General features: G+C 34.0%; 1 protein-coding gene across 2 annotated transcripts in view; it reads right to left on the bottom strand.

Moving 5' to 3' along the window:
- Window positions 1–7212: 7212 nt before the first annotated feature.
- Window positions 7213–27816, bottom strand: part of LOC118265490 (uncharacterized) — a 57198-nt gene continuing 36594 nt past the window's right edge. For both annotated transcript variants that reach the window (XM_035578388.2, XM_035578389.2), the window contains exons 3-8: window positions 22621–22832; window positions 21309–21444; window positions 14311–14444; window positions 13560–13799; window positions 11018–11189; window positions 7213–10105 (exon numbers count right to left, since the gene is read on the bottom strand). In XM_035578388.2, the coding sequence (XP_035434281.2) occupies window positions 9963–10105; window positions 11018–11189; window positions 13560–13799; window positions 14311–14444; window positions 21309–21444; window positions 22621–22832 (1037 nt within the window). In that variant the 3' untranslated portion in view covers window positions 7213–9962. The remainder of the gene's footprint in view (window positions 10106–11017; window positions 11190–13559; window positions 13800–14310; window positions 14445–21308; window positions 21445–22620; window positions 22833–27816) is intronic.

The following is a 27816-nucleotide window of genomic DNA, read 5'->3' as shown; positions in this document are numbered from 1 at the left end:
AAAATGGCTAATGCTTTCATTTTCAGTCCACATTAAAGGAGATCTATTTCAAATCTCATTTTCACTTATCCAAACCCACTTATCTTTTTTACCTTTCTCAATATCATAGACAGGCAAAAATGTCTAGAGGTAAGTCATTTTCGATATCCACAATCTCTATAAGTAACACCAATATTACTTAAGATTAAGATTAAAAAGTATAAAAAGAAATTGACAAATGACATCAGACAGGTGAAAAATAATCTTATTGTGATGTTGATATTAAGTGATCTCGTCAGGCAGGGAGACCTTAGTCTTCTACAAAAAAGGAGTTTACTATTATGTTTGCTTGAGCGGGTTGGAAATTGCAATTTTAAAGAAATTGAATGGTCTCTGTCAAATAATATGTACTTAGTCCCTTACGATACATGAAGGAAGACTGAGCTGTCTCAGTCTGGAATTTGACTGCACAGTGGCTGCCGTGCAATGAGTAGCGGGTTCAATTCCCGCTCAAAGCAACTCTTTGTGCGTTTCGGTTTTTCGTGTCATGTGCATGGGAGATTGTATGCTTGTAAACGCATCCACGACACAGAAGAAAATCCTAGTATGGGGAAATGTCTTTTTTAAACAAAAGTTTAAGGGTGGCAAGAAATGCATTGTTCTTATCACACGGCTAATAGCTCCATAAGTACCAATTATCAAACATCAAGTATTTATTCGCAACCAACTATGATATTTAAACCTTAGTGGTTTTTTGGTTGCTATTTGTTATTTATTGTATTATTGTGTATTTTGTGTAAATAATAAATAAAAAAACTCAATTCCATTCAGCCTCTGATTAATTTTGAATTAGCTTACAAATGATCGAGCTGTTATTTGATGTTAGTATTTAATTAATTTTAGCATTATTGACTTTTAGTGTGAATTGTTTGGTTTAGTTTAAAATCGATGTTTAGGTAACATTTCTGTATATTGTAGGTACTTACATAGAGAATACTCAGAAATATTCATCAATAGTTATCAGTCATTTCATGCGTGCTCGTCGGTTTAGGGCATTTCTAATTACTTGAGAATATAAAAAGGTAACAAATTAACAAACATAATTATTTGGTAACATATTATATCTAAGACTGCCTCGTTGGTCGAGTGGTCGCAATTACGACTGCCGGACAAGGAGTCTCGGGTTCGATTCCCGGGTCGGGCAAAATATTACTGGGGTATTTTCAGTTTTTCGAAAATTTCTCAGTAGTAGCACGGAGTCTGGAATTGTGTCCAGTATATTATTATGAAACTTATAACACAAATGGTGAAAAGTGGGTGTACATTGTATAGCGGCATTACGTGTCGTAATGAGCACCTCTGCCTACCCCTTCGAGGATAAAAGGCGTGACGTTGCATAATATATCTAAGACTCTAACATTACTTACAATTTGATTTACCATACCGATTACTTTGTTCATTTCTCACAGCAATATGCAGCTGAAAAGTCGTTGGCACGAATGTCAAAGGTAACGCAGAAAGCGTTTCCCTTGTAACATGGCAAAGTGCTTTGACTAAACCAGCCTCCAGCCCGTTGCCCCGGGGATTACACATACAGTTCTTGAAAAATACGTTCCTGGTTTAAAATGTTCTCTCTATCAAGTAAAATGTAAAATTTAAAGTTTTTATTGGTAAGTTGAAATAGGCTATTGATGTTTAAAACTATTCGTAAAATATGGAAATTAAATTATTTTTGAAAAATAAAATCTTCATCAATCTTTTTGACATTAACTAATAAATGAATGAAAAGATAAACCTCACTTATAGAAGGCAATACACTAAATTCCACTTCATAAAGAGTCAATAGTTCAATGGTATCAGTTGACTCGTTCTAACTCTAAGTTCTGTTAGTAACTAGTATCTACTAGAAATGTAGGTTTTTCCACCAAATTTCTTTATAACACTAAAAAATCAGCCACAAGGCGTGCCGACACATACATTAGCAGCACCAAAGTCGCGACATCGCTAATTTTCCTCCGTCACAATTAATGATTAACGACTCTTCGAATAGTCAAGTAAAATTGATTTTCCATCGACGACTTTCTTCTTCAATATGTATGCTTGCGTCATTGTAAACGCGCAACAGAAGTAGGACAAGATAGATTTATGTACGTATCTACGTAATGTGTTTGTCAAAGTGAATAGTGTTACAAGTTTATATATATTTTGCTGTCGTAAGCATATTTTGTTAGCTTAGTTTATGTGTTCAGTTGCTCAATACCCATCTTTTAAAGATAGTGTATATTTTTAGTAAAATTTTACAGAGAGAGAGCAGTACCTCGGTGTGAATAGGTTGGTTAAACCGGAATAATGGTAGGAGAGCCCACGAAGGCATTTCGGTGCTTGAGCGTATCAGATAAACATAATATGAGGTATACCTAGGGTCATTTTGTCATTAAGCATCGTGAAGCCCCGTACTATAAAACCATGACCTCACAAAAAATTGGCGTGATACAACATTTGCGTTATGAGCCCTTGTGTAAGTAAGATTACCGAAGACCCCAATCTATTGAAATGACACCATTACCTATTAGAAATGTTTGCTGAAATAAATCATAAATTAAAAACAATTATCCAAACATATTCCCAAAAAATATTAACACAAATGAGTATCAATTGGTACCAAATATTGTTTGAAAATACAGTATTAAACAGCTATATTAGAAGTAATACGATATGAAATGTTTGAAGCCTAATAGCGATCTGATTGCCATTATCAATTAAACTATGCGGATTCTAATTCGGTATTGGTATAATAATTACTCTGCAAATGATCGAAATTGATCATTACAGCTTTGGAAGGCAATTCAATGAACAATATTATTTGTATTTGTGATTGGTAGTAGTGATATCATTAACTAAAAATAACGTTTTACTCACGTAAATTAATGGAGAAAAGCTCTACTAGTTTAAAATCAGTAGGCTGTGCGATGTCGCCGCATCTGTGCACGCTGCTCGCGATGAAGAGTCCCTCTGTGACTCGAAACTAGTAGAGTTTTTCTCTATTTGTGTTATAAGTCCCATGTAATAGACGGTGAGTATTTTGCCATATACGGGGCACAATTCCAGACTCCGTGCTAGTACTGAGAAATTTTCGAAAAACGAAAAAAGCCCAGTAATACTTTGCCCGACCCAGGAATCGAACCCGAGACCCCTTACCCGGCAGTCGCACTTGCGTCAACGAGGCAGACATGGTTATTCTCGACTTCATATCCTTAATTAACTGTTCTCAGAATTCCAGTACCTATACGAAACATCTAACGGGATGGTAATCCATTAGCTGGTCCATTTTAGTCCAAAGCTACGAGTGGGTAGCATGAACGTCAGTATCCGACCACGCTATCGCAAAGCTATCTTGTCACAGCTAGATTAGAATAGTGCAGTGTTAAATGCAACATGTATTTTTTTATTTTTTTGTAAATGAGATCATTTCGTCATGTTTCGTTTTCAATCTAATCAAAATTCGTTTCATTACTTACTTATTACATAGTTTTATAATTATTATTTTTTGGTATTATTGTAAACTTAAAATTATAGGTAACCCTATGATTGTAAATACAGATAAGCTTAAGACATTTTTTATGTTACTGTTATATTCATTGTGCAATATTGCTGTATTTATGTTGGTGACACAAAATAAATAAATAAATATCTTTACAGTTCACACAATCTCCATTTTAATGAGAAAAACACCCGCTGTATTATTATCATCACTAAATACATTTTTAAATGAATTTCGCAAAGAAATTATATTGAAAGCCGTGTGACAAAACTTCCTTAAACTTTATAATTAATACAATATTTTTGTGAGCAATCTCTCGAAGTTCTCAAGCAAAATAACACGTGTATCTTCTAAGGAAGTAATAAAAACGAATTATGTTCTCAAACCCGTGATAAACATAGGCGATTTATATGTGTTTTTTTCCTATAGGAGCCTAATAAAATTTATCGTGGAATATGGTTGGATATTATTGTAGGCCCATGTCGAATTATGAGCGATAACAAGTCAGTGCGAGCCGAATGAATTATTCATTGAAACGACGATCGATATGTCGGATTCTTACAGAATATCTTCTGGTTTTTATATTTATTTTTATCTATATATTTCGCTAAACAATTTAGTGGTAAAAGAAAATAGTATACCAAATATAGGTACACTCATTTTAAATTAATTATTATGTTATCGGCTTACTGACTTACAGAACGAAAGACGCCGCGTCGTGTGTCGCAGAATGAATATGAGCATCTAGCATGTCTTGAAACTAGTTGAGTTCTTCGTCAAAAGTTACATGAGGTAAGCCAATAACTCAATAAATTGTTTAGTATGTCTCACGAAAGTAATAATAAAATCACACCCATTTTATGATTTACTTTTTCAATTTGACTGATTTTTCGTTTAAATAAAGCGTTTTTTTTTGTGGCTTTTCTGGAGGAGCGGTGCTCATCGCTTATAGTCCGTTTTATATTCCGTTCAAAATGTTATAAACACTGTCTTCAGCAAAGTCTTAGTTCCTTCAAACAGTTACAAAAGTATCGTTTAATAAGATTTCGTAAACAACTAACTTCTAAGTGATACCTACACATTTTCGTACCCATTGCCCTAGAAACGAAACAGACCGAGATAAGTAAACGGAAAATTGAGGCCTTGGCCCTTTGAGTGCCAAATAGTAATAAACAAGTAAACTACTATCAAAAACATTAAAAGTACTATCTTTTACCCGCGACTCTGAACAGAAACTCTCTAACAGTTTCCAGGATCCTTTAGTTTCTGAGTTGTTTAGAATTAACAATTTAGGACATCACATTCTATTAGGTATTGTACTGAATTTACCTATTACTTTTAGTGAAGTAGACAAACACATTACTTTATTATACATTTTGCTTGATTTTATATTTAGTTTAATATTGTAAATGCGATCACGCAGGTGCACCCGCGGGCAAAAGCTAGCATTAAATATAAAATGTAGCCGTTATTATTCATACAAAATGTGGTTAAGCAATTTTTGACGAGTGCAATTTAATTTACACATTATTTTCGATAACTTAATTACAATTTAACTACAGTAATTGCATGTGACATTAAAATTAAAAATCCACGATGAGGTCAGAGTGATAATTTATACATAGTTCCCAAAAAAATTAAGTTGATGTAATTTTTTTAACAAAAGTTTTTCTAAAATCAGCGAGCATAGGATTTTTTTAAAACTAATGATTTGTGCTATACCTAATAATCACTTAAATCAGGCAATTTTATTGATATTGTTAAGACTTTAACTGTTATTTATAAGATATAATATCCTATGTATACGCCCGTATACGTCCACAGAAGTTCTCCATTGCGACCTGTCTTAAGCTTCATCACCTCACTCAACGTCATACCGATGCCCATCGCTTCTGCCAGCACAATCAGGTTTGCCGAGGACGGTCACGCTTTAGTAAATGTAAATTGCTATGATTTCAGTCTCAAACCCTAACAAAACATAAAATAAAATGGAGGACTTTTTCAAAAATCGCTTAGTAAGGACAACCAAAGACAGGTACTTTATATAAGAAAAGTAATCATTAAAGTTTTATTCAAATAAGCAAAGTCTTCTTACAATCTTCGTAGTAAGAACTGCATAATAACATTTATAGAAAATGTCAACTCGCCTTTGTGTTCTAGAAAAGTCTCATGCAGTTGTTCAGTATAATTAATGTTTGTAGATTTTTATCTAGATTCCTTTTATAGAACTTTCAGATTTATTATATTGCCACAAGCCTTTTAATAGAAGGAATGGTCTGTTGTTCTTTGTAAGTGTAAGTGTAGTGTAATATTTGTTTGAAATACACGCACCTACCTACCTGTGTATGTATGTACCTATACGGTTTTATTATATAGTCATCAAGAATAAGAGTGTGTGTCAAATATCAGATTGAATTTACAATAGAAAGGGGCAAAATTCCACTTACATACATTTGACCTAAAAAACAGGCAAACTAAGTAAAGTCGTTTAAAAAAATATTTATGTTGATATTATGACTGTCATTTCCAGTTAGTTATAATTATGACTTTTACGTGATTACCATACACTGGGCAAAATTCCATACCCCATGCTGCTACTGATGATTTTAGAAAAGTGATAAAGGCCAAAACAAGCTACTGCCAGCAATTTGCCTGCATTCCCGTGGGATAAAAACTATCCTATCACCCAAGTGAGCTGTCCTATCACCCAAATACCCTGTCTGAATATCGAAATCCGTTTAGGTGTTTCAGCGTGATTGACGGACAAACATCCGAGTCTCTAAACACTCAATCATCCAAACAAACAAAAATTCACATTTATAATATTAGTGTGATTACTATGATATCTGAGACTGGCTATACAAACAGCAGCTTAGCAACAACAACCATCGTAAATAAATGGGTACATTTCGACAAGTAAATAAATTTCAATTCGACACTTGCGTAGCTCCTATATTGGACTGTCAATATACATAACAAGTACCTACACTATGATATAGGGGAAGGGAATAGTCCTTGGAAGGAGTAAATCGAATTCCTTACCAATTTCCTTTCATAGTTCGTCATCGATATACATACTTATTTTCTAAATGTATCTTAAAAAAACCCAAATCCAATGACGAAAGCCTAAAATTGTGGAAAATATATTATCTCATGTTATTTAGGGAGTTTTTCAAACAGACTTCAAGAGCCTTTTTAGAAATTATGATTAAGTTTTTTGTAACTTAACTAACACAATTTCACATCACATCATCAGCCTATAAGTGGCCACTACTAACCAAAGGCCTCTTCTCACACGAAGAAGGTTTGAGCATTAATCACCACGCTTGCTCAATGCGGGTTGGCGAATTCAAACTTACATGTAATTAGAAATTATAAGCCCAGGTATCTTCAGAATGTTTTCTTACACCGTTTGTCAGTAGCGTCTAAATAATCTCAGATAGTACATAGGTATAACTCGAAAATAGTCACATTGGTACTTGCCGTTGGTAGGTTTCGAAACCTCCCGGCCACGACACAATTTCGTAATAATTAAATAAACTTTGCAACAGAAACTTACCCAGATATACTGCAACAAGCACCGATAATATTTTTTGACGAAAAATAAAATGGTGACACCAGGAACACTGAAAATGGCTTGCAAATTCTGAAAAATGGAGAGATATATTAAAGATTTAAAATAAAATACCAGAGAGGCTTAAATTAAGCTTTTATTAATCATTCACATTGTACGATCATGTAGGTACATAAAATATTTTTTTTTTATAATTTTTAAAATGGCCAGAGGACTAAAGAAAATTATTTTATGATTTATTCTGACAATCGCTTCTCGAATGTAATATTTAATTGAAATTATTCAATTTTACTGGGATAATATTTTATTTTTGTTGTTTATTTATATTTATACATATACAAAATATCGATAGTTTTTAAGAAACATAAATAACCTGTTCGCTTTTATAAATTAATGTTTAATACTTTAATTTAAGTAAAAACACAGGATAAACTTTTGGTTAGACTCGGGTTTCCCAAACAAAGAGTCGCGACCCATTGATGGGTCGCAAGCGAATTTTTAGTGTGGCTTGTCTGTAGAAATACACATTAACCCACCATTCAATAGATATTTTATATTGGTAACAGCTTTATTCCCGGGAGGTGTGTCCTGTGAGTTTTGGAACTTAATTTCAATAGGTCCAGACAACTTTGTGTGTACATCGTAACAATATATTGAACATTATTATTATTCTTGTTAGTAAAGACATTAAGTTCAATTTACATTAAATTTGATTAATCATAAAGTTCCACAAATGTTCACAAACTTATGTAAACCATTTACAACCATACTCGTCAAACTTTACGATTCAATTTCGAATGAACAAACCGACTGCACAATTATTAGAAACTGTTTGTAAATTGCTTTTGCTTTGTTTCCATCATTTGTGTTTATTGAATAAATTAGTATGCAGTCTAAGTTTATTTAAACACAACATTAGTTAGAATTGTAGGTAATTACCTACATTCAATTTTGCATATGAAACGCGAAATAAAGTAACAGTTAATTGAATCGACAAATAGACACAGTAACCCCGAAGCTGCGGATTACCTAGCGGGTTTATCGAGACTCCGGCTCGAAAAGCAGGAGTATGAACTGGGTAGATTTTAGACGGTAAGAGTCTGACACTCCTACTCGCCTCGCTTAAGGTGGGCGAAGTAATTGGATGATTTTTGCCCTCAAAAAAAGTCAAAATTATTAATATATTAGGTAAAATGGAATAAACTGTATTTAGTACATTGAACCAAACCATTTCGCTGAATTAGAACGTAACACAAGATATAAATAAACATGCCAATTATATACCCCACGCACGGGCTGTTATTGAAGTTTAGCTAAAAATAAAAATAGGGACAGACATTGAACACATTTATCCTGAAAAGGTATAATCAATAAACAACAATTTGAAATGCCCGAAACGATTGCCAGACACATATGTTTGGATGTTACCTAATACGCCTATATGTATCTATTTTACAATTATTATTCATATACTTTCATCTATACAATAGCACATAAATAATTAATCTATTTTTAAAATATATTTCGCTTCAATATACACATTTTTTCTTAACTTATCACATCTTTTAGCCTAACAAATAAACTTTCTACAGTAGTCAGTGTAAAGAGCTGCAGGAAGACATTCAACGCCAATTTGGGAGATGGAGCCTCGTCACGGAAACCTCAATTCAATTTGCCCCGAGCAGGTTTCTTGAACTAACGAAATTAAACAATAATATTGCCTTAATTTCTCCCCAATATGTCATTTAATTTACTCAATACCTCCAAAGAGCAAATGGAATAGTTCCAAAGACAAGCCATCTCCCTCATGGCAATTACGATTAAATACCATAACCTCTGCTTTACAGCGTAACACTAATCATATCGAAAATATTCTGCTGAAATATATTAGACAATAATTTAATTCTCAAAATACGTTCTCACTTTGAAAATCACCTACCAACATGAATATTATGAACGAGAATTATAAACGAAAACGACAATCTTCATTTTTCTATTATACTAAAAAAATCTTAGATCTAAATACAAGATTAACGTATAAGTATAAATTATTGTGAGTAGTGGAACGAGTACTACGTAGACGCACACAGGTGTATAAATAATCCCCAGGGAACTTAGTACTGAATATTTTATTGTAACCTTTAATCTAGGGGTAAGACAACATTCAAAGCAGTAGCGAAAGAGGATTTTATTCCAGAAGGTTCATTAATTCTATTGTTACTGTTATTTATTCTGATAGTACATATCAAATATGACATTAAGGGAAATATGACTCCAGCTTACTTTAGTTATTGTTTTTCCATTTAACATTAACATATTACCAATGCAGAGATATACAGAAATAGCCTTTAAATGCGTTAATAAAAATAGCGATAGTTTGGTAATCCGTGGAACCCTGTAGTAACTAGATCAGATAGGTATAATTGACGTACAAAAGCTCAGGAAGAAAAAGGACACGTCCGAATGTAGTGATTGAAATATGCAATAATAACATCGTCTTAAAATTAATTATACACTGTAACGATAAACTCTAGTTACATCATAACATTAACATATGAACACAGTAAAATTATATTTATATTTCTTTTATTTTAAAATATTCATATTCGCTTTAGAACGTCTAACATCAGAATAAATGTATAAATATAATAAGGGTGTATAATAATAATTTGTAAAATATTTATTTAGCAAAACAAATGATTATAGGACAACCTTATTCCTTGAAAGTGAGACGAGGAAGCTTAAAGGTACACAAAATTGTATAGTAAATATAAATAAAGGGTATCTAAGAAATATTGAAACTACAGTCTAAAAGCCGCTTCGCAGATAAAATATTTGATCAGGGATAGGCGAGATTCATAGCGTCATTCAATTTAATTGGAGTGTAAATTCGCGGAATATGATACCGCAGCCGAGGATCCATAATGGGTAGCTCTGTAGGCAACTTGAGGTGGCGTTTGCTTGGCTTGTCTCTGAATGTGGCTTCTTCAAACTTAGTTCGTTGACTGCCACTGTAAAAAATATTTTTATAAAATACTTGGTTTACTACTCGAACCGAGTTATTCTAGGACTGAAGTAAGATTGAACTATTTCCCCAAAAGATATATAGATGGTTGAAATGCCAATTGGTCTAAGCGACATTTTTTGCGATATTTATTTATCGGAATCATTGAATTTTTCTCTATTGAATGATCTATATATAAATATTTCTTAGATCAATTATTAGCCTCTCAACCGTTGATATTGATAATGGACACGTTGTATTCCATCAATATTCTCAGCAAACATCAAGGATGAAATAAGACATGAGGTGATACTGAAAATTAAGGTCATTCGTGTACTTTAAGGCATTCATTAGTCCAAATGAAGTCTTATAAAAATAAATGCTATATAGGTATAGATACGACTTCCTACCTAACTACCTACATACCTACGCTTCGTTAGCAGTAACTCGTGGAACAGACTTTTGCTTATTTTGAGTTGAAACTTAACTCACTTGAAGTTTCTTGCGGGATTCGCATTAATGTAAATGAAAGTTTGTTCCACAGTTCGTTTTTAAGTTTCCACCAGCTTCTTTTAAACGGTATAATAGACACCATTTTAACGTTCCCAGTGAAACGTTGGAAAGTAAAAAAGTTTTTGTAATTAATTTTCGTTTTGGTAAATACCTACAAATGCTTGGGAAAATGACTTCAAATTTTTAGTAAGAAGCTAAAGTTTTTCTTATGATTTATTATACTTAGAAGATCTCCCCAATCATTGAAATGTGTGTGTTTTTTTATATTATAATAACACACGCTTTCAGTACAACAAGAGCACATTACATATTGACGATAAATAAAACTGCGGAAGAGCGTTTAATTAGAGCCGTCTTAAAAACAATGCATAAATATTACTTTAAGAACTTTAATCAAAGCCTTTACCTGTAACAGTTTGCTTCTTAATATCTGCAAATTTCTCCCCTGGACCTACTTCGTCAGGTATGGTAGCGGTGCACGTGAGTTGGAGTCTGCCGTGCGCTGGGGCCTTCAGCTCAGCTATAGACACCCATAGAGATATGGGCACCGCTGGTGGAACTCGGGGCCTTTCTTGTATCTAGACAAAGTATTATGGTATGTTTAGTTATGTTGAAGATAGTATTTTTAGGTAGTCGAAGATCATAGTGAATAGAATTAAAGAGTGAATAGATACAGGAAATGGGTGAATAGATGTTTCACATTTATTCGCCCCTCTTCTGTATCTATTCACCCCATTTTATCGTTATCTAAATTTCTTCTTTAATCTTTTAATGCCTAGTTTGGATAACAAAAAGTTGCCTTCAGAGTCCATGGTATGTACTACTTGGTGATGGTCTTGTTAAGTTACCATGGTAAAATCTTTGAGCCATTCTTAAAAGTAAGTAAACATACGAACATCAAATAAATAACTTCATAAGTAAAGATCCACATACATCCGTAAACTAAATAAACGTTAAAATGTTATTGTAACTTCATTCCAATTCCTACCAAAACATTTGTAATAACGGAATACAATAAAATTTGCATAACATCATATTCAATGAATTCCATAAAATTAACATGAGAATTCCATCGTATTCTAAGCAAACTCCTAAGGTAAAGCATACTTAAGAAAAGCATGTAACTTTGAAAACATTTCTTAAGAAGGTTCTAAAACAATTAAATATTCCTCAAGTGCCTTAACTTGGGTGAAATTATTAACGTAATCCCAGCTCAGCTGCCAAACTTGGCTAATTTTCCGTTCCTACAAGAACGTCACGGGTGTCAAAGAATAGGAAATTGGTAAAATATATGGACTCGGCAAAAAAAATCTATTCGAACTAATGAAAAAGTTCGCATTTGAGTTACGATAACAGGAAATTGGAAAGTTTTCGGAGAAGTTTGTGATGTTTTTTTTTAAAGGATACTTCTGTGTAATTAGTCTTGGTTGACTATGATAGTAACCACCGTACTCAGAGTCATTACTTAACCCAGTCTTTAGCAATTGTTTTCGCATCAAAATCGTAACTAAGGAATATTTTAACTAATCATTGAATGCCTCTGAGTTCGGCTGTAAGTCTTAGTTGGTCATAACAGTGTTCTTAAAATTCAACCACAACAAATACAACATTCCACTTTAAAGAATTTGCTTTCGAAAACTCACCACACTGACCAATCGACCAATCACAATTCTATTGAAAATAATCGTCAATTTAAAGGGAAATAATACAAAAAAAGAATACTCAATAATATTGAGATACAGATCAGCTGTAGATACTTGAGCCCAATCGACTTTGGATTGAGATTGTCTTTTGTTATTTATTGTAAGACGCCCGCTTTGATTTGTTCCTTATCTTGTACATTCATTGTGATCTTTCAATTTGCTCTTTTCAACTTCCAAGATTAAAAGGCTTTTCATCCACAAATACGTAACAAAATGTGATCCATTTTATTTTAAACAATCATCTAATTGTTGCCATTAGTCCCTTTAATCATTTACTTTTTAATTAAAAATACAAGAGAATTGGCATGTACCACTTTGCTAATGAACCTTCATGTTACTCGATAGTTAATTAATGCAGGAGCAATGGAATTCTAGCTGAATTAATGTTAGCATTGAATTGTGTGAACGACCAGTGGAGCAGTTACAACCGTAATTTGATATCAAATATCAATCAGCTAGTTGTCTGATCTTTGTAGTGATCTTGACTTAATTTAGGAAAGTATTTTTTATGGAATAGATGGCAAACGAGCAAATGAGTCACCTTATGGTAAGCGATCAGCGCCGCCCATGGACACCCGCAACACCAGAGGAGTCACAGATGCGTTGCCGGCCTTTTAAAAAGGAATATGCTCTTTTCTTGAAGGTTTGAAGATCGTATCGGTATTTCATATTTTTAATATTTTTTTACTGTGTTTTTCATCAACAACTTACTCACGTATTGGCTGCACAATACTCACAATACAATTGCTATGAGCCCCTAGCGTCACTTGAAATCAGTCAAGTTACCTCGTCAAATAGTTACGTGAGTAGGCCGTGATGCTTAACCATGATGATTTGCTAAAAATATTTAAAACACAAAGGCCGGCAACGCATTAGTAATTGCCTCTGGTGTTTTGAGCATTAATGGGCGGTGCCGATTGCTTATCATCAGGTGATCCGTCTGCTCGTTTACCGACTTATTCCATAAAAAATAAGCTTCATGTCTTTTTTTATCACGCTTTCACGTTTTTTTGTATTCAAAGGCTTTAAATTATAATATAACTAAAGACCCGTCCAAACTTCGCATAGGTGCAATATTATGTACATATGTATTATTCGTATAAACCTTCCTTTTGAGTCAACCTATCTAACAAAACGCATCAAAATCCGTTGCGTAGTTTTAAAGATTTAAGCATACAAAGGGACATAGGGATAGAGAAAGCAATTTTGTTTTATACTATGTAGTGATTTAAACATTTCACATACCTTGGCCATTTCTTCACTCTGTTGGTCTTTCAAAGTGCACTTGTGATGTTTTGAAGTATTCACAGTGGTAGGTACCGTGGTCTCGCTGACCAGTGCCCAGTATTTAGCTGTGTAGTTTGTCTGTAACTCCGGTGCTATCAGTCGGTGCTGATGTTTTCTGTGACGGAATCCACCTCCCCCCTTCGTACGAGTAGAACTTGACACTCGGTACGAGAAATATTTCACTGATTCTTCATCGACCTGGGTGGAGAAACAAATTGCATTAAATTTAAAACAAAAAAAAAAACCTTGCCCCACACTAGGATTTTCTCCTGTGTCGTGGGTGCGTTAACAAACATACAACTTCACATACACATAACACCCAGACCCGGAACAACAATTTGTGGATCATACAAAGAGATGTTCCGTGCGGGAATCGAACCCGCGACACGTTGCACTGCAGCCAGTTTCTTAGCTACCGCGCCAACTGTATTAGATATTTAGTAGGTTCCATCATCGTCTATTCAGTTTGGTTCATTGCTTGACGTAAGATTATCCAGTAATTACAAAATACTTCAGTGGGCTAAGAGGATAAAAGGTCGTGTCCATGTTTTTCACAATTATTTTCGGAATAAGGAAAATTATGTTAGTTGCAAAACTAGTTTTCAAATACTGGTATATGGATACCGAATTGAAAAAATAGCTACATTTAACATTGAAAGTTTACAATGCATTATTTATTACAATAAAAGTTATTCCAACTCATAAGTACCTTTTCATTGTCGATGTACCACGTAAGACGCGGCGCGGGCGCAGCGGGCGCGCTCGTACAGTTGGCACGCAACAACCCCCCCACCACCACATCCGGCTTACCGAACGTTATAATTGGCGGGTGTTTTTGTGAATCTGTGCAAAAAAATAAATATATTATTCTGGATATTTGCTATTTTGTCTATATTTTGAGTACTATTGAAAGAAAGAAAAAATTGAAGATTCTAGAGTTCCATCAGACGCGCTGGACTTCAGTGTTCCGGTGTTTTCATGGTTGTATCTACTGTAGATCTTGGCTTACAGGAGTTGCAGCGGTTTTGGAGATTGTGGCGAGCTTGTCTCATTAAAAAAATCTAAAGTACTACACAAAGCTTGAACGAAAATCCTTGTGACCGCTCTCAATATCAGGTAACATTAAATCCATTGCATCCATATAAATTTCACTATAGTTACTAATATAAGTACACACTATAAGTAGATACAACATAAAAATTAACAGCTCAATAGGTAGACACCAAATAACCAAACCCTTTGATTAAAAATCATCCCCCCAACGTGCCAAACCATTTGTAAGCCATCTCATATAACTCCTCTCACTACTAATATCAATATCACAGAAATAACAAACATATCAAGCTTCCAATATCTCATAAGTAATTTGCTACATTAATTGGAGAGCTTCTACCCAAGTAGAATGTATCCGTCTACAGACTAATGACGTCATCAAACATTATGTGAACATCAATTCAGATAATAGAGTTAACATTTTAGCAAAGCCCTTTAGCTATAATGGGGATGGTTGGCTAAATGTGAACACGGACAATGGACTGCAAAATAACAGCTATTTCGAGACGTATTGGTTTGTTTTGGACATTCGCCAAACACATTGTGTAGAACAATGACTATAGGTGTTAATTTTGGTAAGTTTATTATAGGTTTTGATTTCTTTTGGTAATCCACTTCTAAAATTATGTTTTAACTCTTTCTATAATTTAATTTGATAGTTAGCAAATATTATTATTGGTGGTTCATGAATGAAACACAATAGATACTTATGTTTTTAATGCGCTATAGCACACAAGAATTTGTGTATCAACATTTGACAGCATTTGTTGCATAAAATTTTATAAAAAGGAATCAACGCTGTCTTCGAAGACAAATAGATGTCTACACCTACTCTGTTATAATATCAACAACTAAATAAGATTATGAAACATCTAATCTAGAACAGCAAAACTACATCGCTTCCATTTTGATAATCGCCCGTGTAGATGCTAGTCATGAATATAAATTGTTCAATCTTCAACGCTTTGGATGATAATAGTTATTTTGTAAGAAGCTCTGAGGCTACGCTTTCGTGGTCGACAAAGTGACAGCGAATAATAGTAAGGGATATGATGGGAAGATGAGAAAATAAGCATGAGATAAGAAAATGCCATTAATAATAGCAATTTGTATTCTCTGATGTCGGGTGCTACATGTTATTAGGGTTTCTTGTTGGTTCATGTTTGATGGAAATTTGCTTTGTCATTCAGGTTTTTGGTTATGGAATGTAATCTTTTGATGATAATATGAGGAATGGGATAAGATAAACTTTTTGAAATATTGATTGTGGTATTTGATTTGTGTGAGCCGATTATGCAGATTTCTGTTAGTATTTCAATTAAAAACTAATAAATCGTTAATAACCTATATGAGTACTTAGAGGTAGAGGTTATTAGGTTCTGTAAAAATACTAGGCTCAAAATTGAATTCCACGCAATAAAAAAAATAACGCCAACTAATACACACAAACGCCACACATCTGAAGAAGGTATCTCCTCAAGAATGTTCAAGTGTTGTATTTATTTTTAAATAATATACCAAAACGAACGTAATTTAAAACGTAAACAATTATCAACAATATTTATTTAAACAGAGTTTATTAATACGTCACCCACTATCACAATATAAACTCAATTAAGATTTACTTAATTATTTACGTAAATATGCATCGCAATTAATATAAAATTATACTCGTGTCCAATTATAATATGAAGTTAAATTAACGCAAAATTCATTACAATTCCCAGAAGCATTCCTGTGGGCGTTAACTGTATTTAGTCAATGCAACAATGCTTTATTTACTGGTAGTAAATAAATAATTGTGTTATATTAATGTATAAGTGAACATGATCCTATTTCTAACATACGTAGAAATCTAATATACAATGTGATAAGGGTGGGACTTCTAACCCGTTAAGGCTGAGTATTACATCTAATTTTATCGACAAAAAAATAATAATATGGGGTTAAACCCCCAATTGAAAATAGTAAAAATAATTCAGAAATGATTGTTTTTTCTCACCAAAACATTATCAAACATATGAAAAAAGTAATGAATTAGTTAGCCAAGGTTATTAGCTACCGTTAGTCGTTTTTTTTATTTCTACGACGCTTACAACCTTTGATATCACGTAAAGTATCAAGCCTGCCGTAACAGCCATAATTTTGAGAGGGAGGGGTTCAACCCCATATTATTTTTTTTGTCGATAAAATTAGATGTAGTACTCAGCCTTAACAGGTTAGAAGTCTCACCCCTATCACATTGTGTTAAATGTCCATGTTACAATGTTAGTTACCAAATTCCTCCAAAACGGCCTTACCGATTTTTACCAAATTTTATTTGCGTATTCAGAAGGTCTGAGAACCGGCCACTATCTATTTTCTAATAGTTAGGTAATAAACATATTCTTCTCTGCCATCACTACAAGGCTTAGCTTACGTAAACTTTATACATAATACAATAACATAGTTATGTCTGTGGTTAGACATTTTTACCCCACTCCCTTAGATTATGCTAATCTTACAACTGCCCGATAGCCTAAAGCCTTGACCTACATCTATTCTGAAGAAGCTCTCGTTAAAGAGTTGGGTCAAGAGCTTGATAGTTTACAAAGTACGCAACTCTTCTGAACACGGTGTTATTATTTGGGCAGGTTATATTTTTGGAATAGAATGACGTGTAACAATGAAATGCGAAATACTTCGTATCTGTCTATTTATTTATCGTCTATTTGAAATCTATGTAATTCAACTAGTTTTCGGCGCGGGCGCAGCGGGCGCGCTCGTACAGTTGGCACGCAACAACCCCCCCACCACCACGTCCGGCTTACCGAACGTTATAATTGGCGGGTGTTTTTGTGAATCTGTGCAAAAAATAAATGTATTATTTTAGATATTGGCTATAAAATACATGTTTATATTTTGAGTACATTAAGATTCTAGAGTACAGAGTTTTCTAGAACGCGCCGGACTTCAGTGTTCCCGTATTTTCATGGTTGTATCTACTGTACATCCTCGCTTAGAGGAATTGCAGCGGTTAGGGAGAATGTCGCAGGCTTCTCCCATTGAAAAATTCAAAGTACAGAAAATTTGTATGAAAACCCATGCTATATAAACGCTCTAAATGACAGATAACATTAAATCAATTTTCACTATAGTTACTAATATAAGTACACACTATAAGTAGTTAGTTACTAAAATAAGTACACACTTTAAGTAGATACAACATAAAAATTAACAGCTAAATAGGTACACACCAAATAACCCAACCCTTTGATTAAAAATCATCCCCACAACGTGCCAAACCATTTGTTCGTCATCTCATATAACTCCTCTCACTACTAATATCAATATTACAGAAATAACAAACATATCAAGCTTCCAATTTCTCATAAGTAATTTGCTACATTAATTGGAGAGCTTCTACCCAAGTAGAATGTATCCGTCTACAGACTAATGACGTCATCAAACATTATGTGAACATCAATTCAGATAATAGAGTTAACATTTTAGCAAAGCCCTTTAGCTATAATGGGGATGGTTGGCTAAATGTGAACACGGACAATGGACTGCAAAATAACAGCTATTTCAAGACGTATTGGTTTGTTTTGGACATTCGCCAAAAACATTGTGTAGAACAATGAGAATAGGTGTTAATTTTCGTAAGTTTATTTTAGGTTTTGATTTCTTTTGGTAATCCACTTCTAAAATAAACTTTTAAATTGTTCTATAACTTAGTTTTAAACTTAAAAAAATATTATAATTGCTGGTTCATTCATGAATGAAACACAACACACATAGATTTTAATGCTATATAGCACACAAGAATTTGTATTATCAGCGTACTTGAGTTGCATAAAATTTTATAAAAAGAGTCAACGCTGTCTTCGATGACAAATAGGTGTCTACACCTACTCTATTATAATATGCACAACAAAACAACTAAATAAGATTATGAAACATCTAATCTAGAACAGCAAAACTACATCGCTTCCATTTTGATAATCGCCCGTGTAGATGCTAGTCATGAATATAAATTGTTCAATCTTCAACGCTTTGGATGATAATAGTTATTTTGTAAGAAGCTCTGAGGCTACGCTTTCGTGGTCGACAAAGTGACAGCGAATAATAGTAAGGGATATGATGGGAAGATGAGAAAATAAGCATGAGATAAGAAAATGCCATTAATAATAGCAATTTGTATTCTCTGATGTCGGGTGCTACATGTTATTAGGGTTTCTTGTTGGTTCATGTTTGATGGAAATTTGCTTTGTCATTCACGTTTTTGGTATGGAATATAATCTTTTGATGATAATATGAGGTATGGGATAAATAAACTTCTTGAAATATTAATTATGGTATTTGATTTTAGTGAATTGTTCATGGAGATTTCTGTTAGTATTTCAATTAAAAAACGAATAAATCCTTCAAATATGAGTACTTAGAGGTAACTGTTATAAGGTTCTGTAATAATACAATGCTTAAAATTTTATTCCACGCAATAAAAAAATTAAACGCCAACTTATAACACACATCTGAAGAAGGTATCTCCTCAAAAATGTTCAATTGTGGTACTATTTTTTAAATAATATACCAAAACGAATGTAATTTAAAACGTAAACAATTATCAACAATATTTATTTAAACAGAGTTAATTAATACGTCACCCACTATCAAAATATAAACTCAATTAAGATTTACTTAATTATTTACGTAAATATGCATCGCAATTAATATAAAATTATACTCGTGTCCAATTATAATATGAAGTTAAATTAACGCAAAATTCATTACAATTCCCAGAAGCATTCCTGTGGGCGTTAACTGCATTTAGTCAATGCAACAACGCTTTTACTTTACTGGTAAATAAATAATTGTTTACATTAATTTATGAGTGAAAATGATTATATTTCTAACATACGTAGAAATCTAATATACAATGTGATAAGGGTGGGACTTCTAACCCGTTAAGGCTGAGTATTACATCTAATTTTATCGACAAAAAAAATAATATGGGGTTAAACCCCTATCTAATTGAAAATATTGAAAAATAACGATTTTCGGTAAAAATAATTCAGAAATGATTTTTTTCTCACCAAAACATTATCAAACATATGAAAAAAGTAATGAATTAGTTAGCCAAGGTCATTAGCTACTGTTTGTCGTTTTTTTTCATTTCTACGACGCTTACAACCTTTGATATCACGTAAAGTATCAAGCCTGCCGTAACAGCCATAATTTTGAGAGGGAGGGGTTCAACCCCCATATTATTTTTTTTGTCGATAAAATTAGATGTAGTACTCAGCCTTAACAGGTTAGAAGTCTCACCCCTATCACATTGTGTTAAATGTCCATGTTACAATGTTAGTTACCAAATTCCTCCAAAACGGCCTTACCGATTTTTACCAAATTTTATTTGCGTATTCAGAAGGTCTGAGAACCGGCCACTATCTATTTTCTAATAGTTAGGTAATAAACATATTCTTCTCTACCATCACTACAAGGTTAACTTACGTCAACTTTATACATAATATAACATAGTTACGTCTGTGGTTAGACATTTTTGCCTTACTCCCTCAGATTATGCTAATCTTACAACTGCCCGATAGCCTAAAGCCTTGACCTACATCTATTCTGAAGAAGCTCTCGTTAAAGAGTTGGGTCAAGAGCTTGATAGTTTACAAAGTACGCAACTCTTCTGAACACCGTGTTGGCAGGTTATATTTTTGGAATAGAATGACGTGTAACAATGAAATGCGAAATACTTCGTATCTGTCTATTTATTTATCGTCTATTTGAAATCTATGTACTTCAACTAGTTAATACTTCTTCTTCTAGAAGTTATGTAAATAAGAGATTAGCATTTTGCTAAGAATATTACCGAAATAAACACCTAAACAGAAGATTCCTAAATTAAGAAGTAAAGAACCTACAGAGATTTATAACCTTCACCAAAAACTGATTTTGAACTCGAACACAAGTAACTTAGAATACATTTTTCATTAAACGACATTACACAGTTTCCGCAACTCATTCTCATAGTCAGTAATGCTAAAACAATTGGGTTAGACGGCATTCTCGGCTAATTCTCGAGCATAAAGGAGTCCCACCTTCTCTGGAATTATTCATTAAAATGTATGTATTCCGTATTCAGGGCACGATGTATGTACGATTACTAGTGCCGAAATTTTGAGTTGAAAGAGTGGTTCACATTTTGGTGAACAGTCTCCTTTTGGGTTGTAAAATCTTTGTAGTGATAATTATTTTTAAAATAGATTCAGTTATCTTTGTACCTAATGATATTTATGAAAAACATTTTTTTTTTAATACAAGATTTATCTTCATTTTGTACGTTTGTGTGGATGTATGATCTGATTTAGTCACTGATCTGTCATGATATGTACTGTGAGTGTTTTAAAAGGTAATTAATAGTATTTGTATTACAAAGATGGAGCTTAACAATCTATAACACTTTCGAATTTTATTGTACGGGCATGTTGGAGTTGCATTGCGAGTAATTAGTCTGTATTTTTTTATTATAACTTTCGTCAAACTGTTTCACTAGGAACTCGACTTGTTTCAGTTACGTTAGTAAGCCGACTACATAATAATTAATTTAGCCTGTATCTTATTGCCTAGAACTTAAGGTTCAAATATAATTAAAATCTTACTTACATACGACAGTCAATTGTCTTGGATTCGACGCAGCTGTGAAGATGGGTGTCTCTAATGAGACCTCGCACCAGTACAGTCCTGATGCTGATGGATCCAAGTTATCAATTGTTATTGAGTTTTCTGTTGATAGTGTCATCTGAAACCAAAGTATTGCATTAGATACCGGTTTCTAATCTTTCTAATTCCCGATTCTTAAACAACCCTTAAATTCCTAACTCCCAAAAGCCGGCATCGCATTTGTAACGCCTTTGGTGTTTCAGGTGTCCATGGGCGGCGGCGATTGCTTACCATCAGGCGATCTGTCTGCTCGTTTACCGGCTTATTTAATAAAAAAGATACAAATAAAATTCTTATAGCTCATCAAGGTATTAATTATGATGGGAATTAATAATAACGAACTTTACCGCAAGAACTTAAACTTTGACGGCTTCCTCATTAAAGCGCAGTCGAACTCCTGCACTCTAATGATCGAGGTATTACTCTCACATTTTCAAATCGTTAACTATTTATAAGTATCACATTTCAGTATCAAAACTGCCATAATTACATTATTTAAGTCATTATATCAGACTGCCTCGTTAGTCAAGTAGTTGCAAGTGCAACTGCCGGACAAGAGGTTTCAGGTTCGATTCCCTTGTCGGGCAAAGTATTACTGGGCTTTTTTCGGTTTTTCGAAACACAAACACAAATGGTGAAAAGTGAGTGTACACTGTATAGCAGTATTATATGCCTTAATGTGCACGTCTGCCTACCCCTTCGGGGATAAAAGGCGTGACGTTGCATCATCAAGTCACTATATCATCTCACAGAATACTGGCCAATTTTCAATGCCACCGTCAGACTTAAGAAAACAGAATTCATAATAATTTATCGTCTCATCTGTTCCTGAATCGTAACAAAAGAGACAAAACTTCCCCAGGCCATAATTTACCTGTCTTACTTCACAGAAAACTCATAAATCTAGAATAATATACAATTCTGTCTGCCATACGAAGACATAAAATACGACAAACAGTCCTAGTATACGAATCAAACGGATAAAATGGATCTCCGAATCCTATTGTGTTCAAACTAGCTCTATTGTGATGGAAATTACGTCCCTATAATCAACAGGGCCTTACAAAATGGGATGTTTTTCTTGAGTGTAGATATGTACCCGTTCTATTATGTATATGTACATGGATCTTTATGAAGGATTCGTTGAATATAGGAGCTTTATGTAGACAGATACATAGGTATATCATCTCATATTATAGTATTTATGACATGGTAACTACTAGAGCCAAAAATAGTAAATAGTAATTATACTTACATTAACTCTTCCACCAGGAAATGTATAGCTGGTGAAAGGTGGCACCCTTTCCCTGACATATTGCAGAAGCTTGGTCCCAGTCCTCAAAAACTCCACTTTGTAGAGTAATTGTGGTGGGACCTGATGCAGGCACCGTAATGTGGCTGAACCACCCCTAGCCACCCACGCTGGAGCCACCAACCGGACATCCACGTCCGTCGCCTGACCGCTTCCTGGGATAAAATATAATAACTATTTAATATCATCAAAAATGTGACCCAATTTTAATATAGGTAGAAAACATTTTGGCTTGTCAGTGCCAGCTCGGATTACATTAAATTAAACATTCTTCGCTGAACTTTGAAAGTAATCAGGTTAGTCTGACAGAAGAATTTGTCTTGCAAACCGTTCCAGAACCTGGCCTTTTGCCAACTAAAGCGCGATCAACACTGAATCTCAACAAGACTGTCTTTTTTCACAGAGTAACTCCCATCTGTCATCCTTCAGCAGTAATCCTACGTTCTTGGTAAAATTAATGACTCTCAGCTTTATATTTGCTTCTCTATGTTCGGTTGAGAAAACCATATCAACAGGTGCCTATCGTAAGAGGAAAAACTGTTTACACAAAACCTACTCCAAAACCTCTTAAGCACCGTAATGGGTAAGGCCATCTAAATGATTGCCGCGCACGTTAATTTACTCGGTGACAGATTTACAACCAGACTTTTTCTTCACGAACTTCTTTGCAAAAATTATTTACTTCAAGCGACTTTTATAGGCCGCGGCCGTCCAGAATGACATATTGGGACCGAAAATATTTTCTTCAACGTCCTCTCGTAAATGAAAAAGTTTTAATTACTTTTAATGTGAACGTTTATTTACTAAAAGATGTTAGACAACGTTTTCTGTAGAGCCCAATTGTAGAGCAAGGTCACCAAAGACTAGACTTGTTTATACATATAATTGAATCAATTAGTGATAACCTGCATTCTTCAATGAAAATCTTTAACAATTCTAACTATAAGCCCGATAGCGTACAATAACGATGCCTATTAATGTACCACTACCATCATAAATTTATCGTTTACCCAGAATAAAAAAAAAAGATATCGATACAAATCGAAACAAGATACAGCACAAATCGACACCAGCAATTTATACTACGCTAACTCGAAATTTGGAAAAAACTTTTTTATGCCAAGTTGCTTAAAATGTGTGTTTACATACGTCATAAAAAAATTGAGATGAAATATGCAAAAATAAGAAAGTTACAAATCTTATAAAACGCTAAGTAAAGGTACTTTTTGAAATCACTCGATTTATATTACGCCAACTATTATTAGCGGATCGCGAGGATCACTTTGGTCAAAGTCCGAGCAACACTGCACTAACTCATAGTTAGCGTAGTTTAGTGCGTTCATGTGTATACTTGTTCGTTTGTAAAATGAACTACTTAGCGACTTTTACATAGTAAATACTTATGTGTTAACGTATTAATTAGTTTATTAATGGTACGTTGACTATTCTTTTTGTAAGTAAGTACATGTTCTTTATAAAATATTGAAATATGCATCAGATGATTGATCATGCACTACGACGTCCCGCTACACTACGCTAAGATAAGTTAGACGTGTATAAGATGTAATTTTTTTTTGATGAAATACGTTTATATACGGCTAACTTGCGCTAAATCAAAAAATAGAAATAATTAAGGAAATATAAATATGAGATATTACAATGAATAAATTAAATATTAAGCATACCAAATTTCAAAAAAGTATCTTAATTAATGTAAAAGTTATCACGTTTTTCCCTTTAAACGCCTCTACTGTAAAGTACGCTTTTTGAGTTAGCGCAGTATAAATTGCTGGTGTCGAAATAAGACACTGATTCAGGATAAACGATGCGAAATTTATTAAGGGTTGAAACGGGATCGAATTTAAAAAGAGAGATACTAAAATCTAAATGAAAGGCAATCTGAATCCCACCTGACCTTGATCTCCAAACTCCGAATAAACAAACAGACTTAAATATGTACAAAGGGAATAACTAAAAGAGATCTTTCGCTGTCTCTTTAATAACGGCACAAAGCAAAACGCTTTAAGATACAAAAAGATGTCCAAGAAAACAATAAAGTCTTTGAAGTTAGTACACATTGTCACCACGTCAATTACACTCATAGTTCCCCAAGGTAACAGCTAAACGGAATTGTTTGCAGCAAGACAACGCTGTTAGTTGTTTACCTATTAAACTCAAGACCTTTTCGTTTTCCTTATTTCTTGTAGATTTAGGTGGAAATTCAATTCCCTTTGAATATAAAAGACGTGTGTACATAATAACGTCCCGTCTCCCCCTAATGTTATTAACATACGACTCAAACGTGTCTCGGGCTGTTTGTTCGGGCAACTAAAGAATAAGGGATTCTTAACAAACTCTTTGCTTTACGAGATTTCTTTTTGACAATCAAAATGCAGGGAAATGTTGTTTTCTTCTTCTAATTGCGTGGTTGGTTGAGTGGTCGCAAGTGCGACTGCCGGGCAAGAGGTCTCTAGTTCGATTTCCGGGTTGGGTAAAGTATTGCTGAGCTAATTTCGGCTTTTCAAAAATTTCTCAGTTGCAGTTTGGAATTGTGCCCAATATAATTATGGCAATATGCTCACCCCCCTTACACAAAGGACTTGTAACGCAAATGGTGAAAAGTGAAATGACAATATTCTTCAAAAAATAAAGTCAGTCTCCTAATTTAATTAAGTATAGAAACATTAAAGCGTATCAAGTTGATTAATGACTATATTTCAAGGAAAAGGAAAATACGAAACGGTGCCAATCAAATTCCTTTGAGTTCTTTTACGAAAACAAGAGCGCAGGTGAGTCTGCTAATGAAAACATTACTGTTGTCATTACTCCAAATTCACCAACGTTGTTTATTTTCCAGAACAACAAATTAGGTCTTTGTATTCCAGCAATCTCGGTGAAATATAGCCGTATGCAATTCGCGTAGGGTTCAAAATTGTTTGTTTGTTAATATTCATGGATTCACAGTGTCATTTCCATGCAAACACGTGAACATCCGTGATGTCACGACTTGTTGCGATACAGCGATATACTGAGGTTAGATAGCGGCAAATGTCTTGAGAGTTGCGAAGACGTATGGAGCATACAGCCTCCCCATACAGGGGGTGACATCCGGGAACGTGCATCCGGCGTACGCATCAGCGACACCGGACAATGAACGTGTCGTGTAGGGTTGCCAGATTGTGCAAATTTGATTACGGGGCTACATTTGGAAGTAGGACGCCCGGGTCGCTGGGATCAGTGCCGTGCAATACCTATTGTCTTGATCAGTTGTCTTTTGTTTTGCTCACTATATTTGTTGTTCGAAATTCGAGATTTATCTAGTGTGTTCAGTTGGTTGGGTGAATTCACACCAGCAGCTATGCATAGATTTTGCTATTTATGGTAAATGCAGTAGAAGTGTTTTGTACTAGTTTCTGCCAGCGGCTTCGCCCGCGTTCTCGTGGGATAAAAATCTTGTCACTCAAGTCAGCTCATACCCTGCCTGTTTCAAATTTCACCAATATCCGTTCAGTAGTTTCAGCGCTATTCACGGACAAACATTCAAACAAACAAGCTTTTAAATTTATAATGTTACTAGCGGACCCGACAGACGTTGTCCTGTCTACACGTCTTTAATTTGAAAATTTTAAACTTTTTTTAATAAGCTAAAACATTCTGGACCATATTGATGAAAATTATTATTCAAATGTGACAATATCTAACGTCATTAATATTTGACACTGCGATGATAGCGCCGTCTGTCGGATCCTATGTAAAACATTCCAAAATCAACAACTACTAATAAATTAAAAATTAATTAAAAAAACATTGTCCAGCGAACAAAATTGTGAATCTAAACCATTTTCAGATCCCCTTGAACACACACACAAAAATTCATCAAAATCGGTCCAGTCGTTTAAGAGAAGTTCAGTGACATACACACTTACAGAAGAATTATATATATAAAGATGTAGTTCGGTTTCATAGATAATATGAATACCTTTATGTCTTTATCTAATCAGAACTTTGAACCAGTACCCTTAGTACGAATTTCTTTTACGTTTACCAAAATCGAACTGAGACCGCGTTCGACGCTCTGATTGGTTGGTTAATTCGCATCGGCCAATCAGAGCGCCGAACAAACTCTCGTTTCGATTACTTCAAACGTAAAGCAAACTCGTACTAAGGGTACAGATCTGCTGAATCTATAAATGAAATAAAAAGGACCGTCTAGTGGTTGGACGAGTCTTGGTCACACGTGCGTCGAGCTCCGTACAAGACCCTTCCCCAACCCTAATGGATTTTTAAGTGTTTAAAGGATTTTACTACGCCACACGCCGTTTTTACGTTATTCACCTTTAAGTGTTTATTCATGTTTGATGCGACGGAATTGAGGTAGATTTTGAGAACATTAGCGTTGTTGCGTAGAAATGTATGGTCGGGTGTAGTAGGATGTAATGTTTTGCTATTTTGTGTGAAAAATCTAGTATGGACTGGTTTTGTTGATTTTGTGGTTACTATCTTTTATTTGTACCAAATATTATTTACAGTATGGAGATCAATCACATGACTTAAATTAAATTACATGTAGAGTACTACAACATGTAGAGTACTACTCGTCCACAGAAGTATAAAACTACTAAATATTTCAACGAAAACCGAAAATTAAAAAAAAACTAACTAAAAAATTATGAAATTAATCAAGTATTAAATTCTGTGTGAACAACTCCATGTACCTTGACCACAGAAGAGCTGTAATGTTGTAGGTTGTCTAGTAATGCCGTATTTGTAAAGAGTGTTCAAATTAGCTCAAAGATAATAATGCAATTTTTGGTTTAACTACTGGGCCTATTTCGCTTATTTTTCGTATATGGTCAGCCAAGATGATAACAAATATGTGGTTTAAATTAAGTTATAAGAGGTTATTCCATACGAAATAAAATTCAATTCTACTATGTATAAGAGTGAGCATATTCATATTCATGCATCAGACCAAAACGCGTAACACAATGACTATCTACGCAAAACCGTAACGAAAACTAAATATTCAGACAACAAACAATATTTCAAAATCTTCTCCCACGCAAAAAACTTTTCCAAAAAACAATCAAGCCTTTCAATTTCTTTGAATAGAAATCTTTTTTCAGCAGCAGAGCCTAC

This window comes from Spodoptera frugiperda, chromosome 28 (genome assembly GCF_023101765.2).
Source record: "Spodoptera frugiperda isolate SF20-4 chromosome 28, AGI-APGP_CSIRO_Sfru_2.0, whole genome shotgun sequence".
Classification (NCBI taxonomy): domain Eukaryota; kingdom Metazoa; phylum Arthropoda; class Insecta; order Lepidoptera; family Noctuidae; genus Spodoptera; species Spodoptera frugiperda.
This window is presented reverse-complemented; position numbering and strand designations above follow the sequence as displayed.